Source organism: Montipora foliosa, chromosome 12, assembly GCF_036669935.1.
Source record: "Montipora foliosa isolate CH-2021 chromosome 12, ASM3666993v2, whole genome shotgun sequence".
NCBI classification, from domain to species: Eukaryota; Metazoa; Cnidaria; class Anthozoa; order Scleractinia; family Acroporidae; genus Montipora; species Montipora foliosa.
In genome coordinates this window covers 16450226-16456225 of record NC_090880.1, presented here as the reverse complement: position 1 = coordinate 16456225, position 6000 = coordinate 16450226, and the positions used below count along the sequence as shown (strand labels likewise).

At 37.0% G+C, this 6000-nt stretch overlaps 1 protein-coding gene across 1 annotated transcript; it reads right to left on the bottom strand.

Moving 5' to 3' along the window:
* Window positions 1–1203: 1203 nt before the first annotated feature.
* On the bottom strand, window positions 1204–3096 carry LOC137978729 (uncharacterized). Its single transcript, XM_068825762.1, has 2 exons — window positions 2800–3096; window positions 1204–2430 (listed from the first exon to the last, which is right to left on the bottom strand). The coding sequence occupies exons 1-2, from the start codon at window positions 2826–2828 to the stop codon at window positions 1701–1703; spliced, it is 759 nt and encodes a 252-aa protein (XP_068681863.1). The 5' UTR covers window positions 2829–3096; the 3' UTR covers window positions 1204–1700.
* Between the last annotated feature and the right edge of the window lie 2904 nt (window positions 3097–6000).

Sequence of the window (6000 nt, the reverse complement as noted above, 5' to 3'; positions counted from 1 at the left end):
TTCTTTTTATTGTACTTTTGGCTGCACAAGTAAAGCGCAAAATCGAAAGTGACATTGCATTGGGCGAGCGCCATGATCAAGTTACCGTGCATGTTTACTCGCGAAACAAAGGATACCTCTGTGTCAAATTGATGGCAAGACAGCTGGTTTTTGTTTTATTTAGTTAGTTTGTTTTTTCTTTCAACTGCTTTAAAGATTAACAAGAACTGAGCAAATTCAACACAAAGATTACAATCGCCTACCTCTTGACATTGACCATTGTTTCTGCAAAGTCAGTCAAAAATGTACTATCCTAGTCGAGGTTATTTATCACTAGGTAATTCCATTGTTTCGGAAATAGCAGCTCTTTTTTTTTATTCATCAGCGTCACAAATCATTGCCGATTTTGGGGGTTCATTTTGTTAAAACTCAAGCACGCTTCCAAACACACCTGTTTATGTTCGTCAGTTAGGCACGCACTGCGGGCTTATTGTCATCATGGACTCACTCGTACACTCTAAGAACCCTGTGACATGTAATGTGCAGTGCACTACCACAAAAATCCTTCGTTCATTTTGGAAAGATGTGAAAATCAAGTAAAAGATTTTGCGATTTTTCTTTTTGCTTTTTGGGTTTAGTTGTGTCTTTCAATTGGAAAAGACCAAAGCTCTACAAGCTAAATATCAGAAAGTCTACTTGCATATATATAGTCCAACTGTTTAGCTCAGTCGATTACAAGAGCGTTTCTCAATATACAAATTTCCGTGGTCTTTATTACTACGCTTTATTACGGAGCAATCTTCAAATGACTGTCGACATTAGTGATTGGTATTGGTGTGGCATCTTTTAAATGGTTTTTATTCTGTCCCTCGTCATCGTATCTTTTGTCTATGACGCAGTTTTGTCGCGTTTGTTGATATGATAAAGTATTTTAGTTATTAAGAGTTTTTAAAGAAAAGAGTGGTGATTCGACGGCATCTCTATTTTTATCGCTATCACCCTGAAAAAGGCTTTATTTTGTGTCATTTTGTGCTAACTGATCAATAAACGAGACGATCTCCTTACATTTGCATTTCCTATCAAGGAGAAATTATTTGGTGTCTCTTTACTCCAGAATGATTAGACACGAACTCCTCTGTTGTGCCATGGAATCTTGAACTCATCGTCTCCAACTAAAATGGAAGCACTTTTACTTTATGTTACACCACAAGGATTAATACTTTGAGCTTTGCTGTCAATCAAGTTTATTGTAAAACAACATTCATCTTTTAACTTAACAACACTGGAGTCTAAAAAATGACAAAGTTTTGCATTATTCTAAGCAAAAACACTGCTTCCATGGTTCTTGCAAGGAGATCAGGATGCCGCGAAAAACAAACAAAGAAAAAGACTCTTCTGTACTTTTGTCACTAACGCTTAACTAGAGCGACAGATTTTATTGCATAAACCGAAGGGGTAAAGAAATCATGTAACTTACAATTCGCTAACTTAATCTGGAAATATGTTCATCTAATATCTCAGGCAGGAACTCATTGTCAAAACGAAATTAAAGAAAATAAAGAAATTATTGTCCGGTATGTCTTACTCAATAATTATTCAGTGCTGGCTCATCGATTAGGCTCCTTAGCGCTTATGCAAATGAGATAAACTTGCAAAAAATAACCTCTCCTAAAATGCAAATAAATTCTGAAACTAGTAGTTGTCTTATCGACTGTTCTACTTTACTGGTCCTGTTCTCCTCCTGCTTCATCGCTAGTCTGTATTTTTTGTTCTTCACTTTGAGTTTCGCCTTCTTCCATGGTGACATCCACAGTTCTTTCATTTGGCAAAAGAGCTGGATCACGAGGCGCTTCTATGGTCAGTATGCCCTCTGTGGACAAGCTTGACGTCACTGAACCGAGATCTGCGTCATCAGGAAGAAGAATCTGACGATGGTAATCACGTGACCATTGCAAACCGCTCTCCTCTGATCGCTGTTTCCCAGTGACCGTCAGCTCTTGTCCTCGAAGTTGGACTTTGATTTCTCCCGGCTCAAATCCACTGAGATTTAACTTGACTGAAAATTTCCTGTCTTCCTCTTTCTTGCTGTCTTTCACCCGCTTGATTCCTTCGAGTACCAAAGCTCTTCCATCGTGACTCGCCTTTGACTTCACTGAGGTCGGATCAACCCCTTCTGGGATTTTGAACACTTTCTTGAACTCACTGTTTTCGAATCCATTTTCGTCTTCTGATCGATGCTGGCCATGTAGCGTAATCTTTTCATTGTCGACATCCAAAGAGATATCTTCAGGTTTGTACTGGTTTAGAGGGACTGTGGCGATCTTGATTGCACCTTGGGCGGACTGTGTTTGATCACGGAAACTGCCGCGATCTTCCTGTTCATATGCCAAGGCGATCTCTCTCCACAAGTCATCGGAAAAGCGAAATCTCGGTATACCCAGAGTGTAGGAACTGTCGTGGACGAAAACAAATCATTTGTTAAATGAGTAAAAGGTGGTCGTTCAAACATTTTAAGGAGCAATTTGATCATAAAATAAAAAGCTTTCGTCTGCTTGAAAAGAAATTTATTGGCAATGAAGGTGGGATGCTTGCTAATATAAATAGTGTAACTAATTGTGTTAGGTTAGTTGCGTCAAAGATAATCAGTTGAAGTGGATCAAGGAAATTATAACGTTAAGAGAAATGAAAATGGTAGTGATTTCTCGTGAAATCTACGAGGTGTAAGCTTAAATCTATGACAAAGTTGCGAGAAGTTTGAGCCAAACTTGTCCGGCGAGACAAAAGCAAAGCAAAAAGATCTCAAGAATTTAAACGACTTACCTAGTTGGAAATCTGAAAACGAGAGCCATGTGTTTTTGAACTTTGTTTCTTGTAACTTCTTGTCTCGTCAAGTCTTCTTCAGAGTGGTTTGTGCGAAATGTAGAACATTGTTGAGGAACGAAATTTTATAGCCAACCATTTCTTTCTAGAACAATCGATGGTTACTAAAATTAGACCATTTTGTCAGTGCTTTAAAATAATGACGAGAAAAAGATTTATCGTGACAAAAGGTGACAAGACAAAAATAGTGTTGTTTTAGTAGCTTCTGGAAAAATCACGAATTTTCTCCTTCACGGCTGAAAAGTATCAACTTGAGCATCTTAGGCAGCCCGAAAGGGGTGTTGGGAGAATTTGACGTAACTTTTCAAAACAGAATTCTACTATGTCGGATGTGTTTACAAGCGTTTTGTACTGTGATAGAAACGCTAGTAAAAGGACTATAACATTGAAAATAGTGATGTGGTGTTTCTTCTCTTAGTCGGACGTTATGAAGAAAGACCACAGTACTTATTACAGCATTCTGTCGGCCATTTTTAACAGGAACTATCGAGCTAGACTGTCTCCTTTGACAGTGGAAGTAGACGAGTGGACAAACTCTACGTTGAAAGGCAATGTAGAACTAAATTTGTCGGTGGATTGATTTTCCTCACAGAAACGTAAGAATTGCATTTCATGAGAACACTGATATCGACAGTCTCGCGAAAAGTTTCCCGGGGAGACTAGATTAAGAATAGTTGAAGATATCTGTTTACAAACATTGCTTTTGTTATTGAAATTTGCCAACCAAAAGAACGAAGGAGCTTTTGTTTGGACAGCCAATGAGGCTGTGGTTGGCACTTTAATGACAAAAGGTGACGTGAACGATATCGTTCTTATTAACTATGGATTCAGTAGACTCGAAATAGTTTGCCTTTTTTTCACACAAATAAATATATTGTGCTCTTAGATATAGTTAGGGTAATCATATTGAGACAATATTTGTCCAGAGCATTAATTAGCCATCATAGATTTTTCACATTGCATTTTCTTCTAAAATACCTTTACCATGGCAACGGTTTAAGGCATTTGTTTGAGCCTTCAAATCAGCACAAATTGGCTTTTTATGAAAAAACGGGACTTTAAAATCTTCCCATACAGCGTTACCTGATAATGTTAGAAATAATCTCTAAGATACTTACAATAAGGACACTCGAACCGTGAACACTTGACATATTTTTTGTACATTTTTTTGACGACTATGCAATAAAAGCTCTTCTTATATTGCATAGTGTTGCCGGTAGCATTTTTAAAATGTAAAAACACTAAATACTCTTGTCAAGAGGACGAGCACGCATTCTATGGTCACTAAAAAATGTATACAAACAAATATCAAATGTTCACGGTTCACGTGTCCTCACTGTAAAGTGCCACTATGATCAAAAAATTACCAGAATAATTTTAAGCTTTGATTTTTATCCAAAGGCTATTTAATTTGAGTGTAGGTTTTGGATTTCACAGTCCACCATTACTCATGTTCTGGCAAACTGAGCGGTTGGACATCAGAGGATTGCATCTAGGGAAAGGTGACGTCATAATTTTACTCACTAGCTTGAAATTTCAGGATGCAAATGCAGCTAATTATATGTGCAAAACACAAGTTTCAAAGTGTGAAAGCCCAAAAGACCTATGCTACATATTAATTCAGCCTCATACACATGCATTGCATTCTTAAACTAGTGAGTCTTTGACGTCATTTTCTCCTCGATCCCGCTCTCTCAAGAAATCAAGTCTTAAAACTGCAATCAGTTGCTGCTTAGTTAATATAATTTTGAAATCCAAAGAAAAATAAAATTGTTTTTTTGGGCATAGTCGCACTTTAAAATAAAATAAAAAAAATCTCGTAGGCCAGTTTTAAAGAAAAATCAAATTTTTTTTTAAATATGCCTGTAACCTATTTTTTCACCCACAGAATTTTTTTAATTAAAAAAAAAATAAATTTCAAATCATTTGAAGTTGACATAGAAAATGAAACCAATTTTAGGTCGTGAAGCAGAGATATGACTGAGTGAAATGGCACAATCAGGAAAAATGAAGGGGTTTCAAGATCGGCACTTATGCATGCGTCACACTTTCCTTTGAGCACATGTATGTGCATTTGTGGAACTGCATGCCAATAAAAATGGTCAAAATGGATTTAAGTGACCTTCAAACAGTTTTACAAAATTCTCGTAGTTTTTGATTAGGATATTTTGATTCATGAGCTGATGTAAGCAGCTAAGGTATTGCTTTTGTGGGTTATGCACACATGCTTTTCTCCTTTAGGAACCATCTAGTAAATATAATCTTATGCAGATGTCATTACAGAGGCAGATCATGGAGGTCTAGTTTTTGCGTTGTAATTATCCTTCATTTGAACTAGTTTTTCTCCTGAGAGAACTAAAAAAATAAGACTATTGTATATACGCATTGCGTATCTATAGTGTGATGTGCAAGGGGAGTGGGAATGACTTTCCCGTCACGAGAGAGTAAAGTTGTGCTCTTCAATTGCTGTGCTTTATAGTTCGCCATTACCATATTTTGGCTATGAGGATGGCTGAGATCGTATCCATACCACCGTTCGATCCATTTGACCTTGGTTTTGGTGTCATCTTTGAATGCATGTTCTTATTCATCACAGTCACCTTAGTTGAGTCAGATAGTGATTTATTATTTGGAGAAGAACTCAGAATCATCATAGAGCGAGGTCAATTCTTACAAGGCAATAAGGGATGAGATATTCATGGTGGTTATTGTTTCGATACTTTGATAATTATTGTGGCTACTCATGAATATCTATAAACCCAGGTGGTGGCTTGTATTTACTCGGGTTCAATAATTCACACTCTTTGTTGAGATTAAAGACCTAATGTTACCTTAGTTGATGGTTTAGCTGGAGAATATAGCGCCAAACACGAAAGGGTCGTGGATCACTAAGAATTTCAGAGATAAAACTATGTTATTTGTAGTTTTCCTGTACATTGAGCCTTGTTTTCAAAGCGAGTTCAAGTAAAACTTTTCACCCACAGAAAGTTATTTCTCGCTGTCATTTTACAACTAACGTCGAAAATGTGCAGATTGTGCATGGTAGAACGTCACAAAGACAAAAGTAGTAGAAACTTTATATAACAGGCACGCATTGCGTACGTGTGGTAGTGAAGTAACGCAGAGATTTGTAATTGTCAT

Excerpts from the sequence above, each read along its gene's own strand:
- LOC137978729 (XM_068825762.1), bottom strand. The coding sequence starts at position 2,828 with ATGGCTCTCGTTTTCAGATTTCCAACTAG. Across the intron at positions 2,431-2,799 it reads GTTTTCAGATTTCCAACTAG|TTCCTACACTCTGGGTATAC; the intron begins GTAAGTCGTTTA and ends CGTCCACGACAG.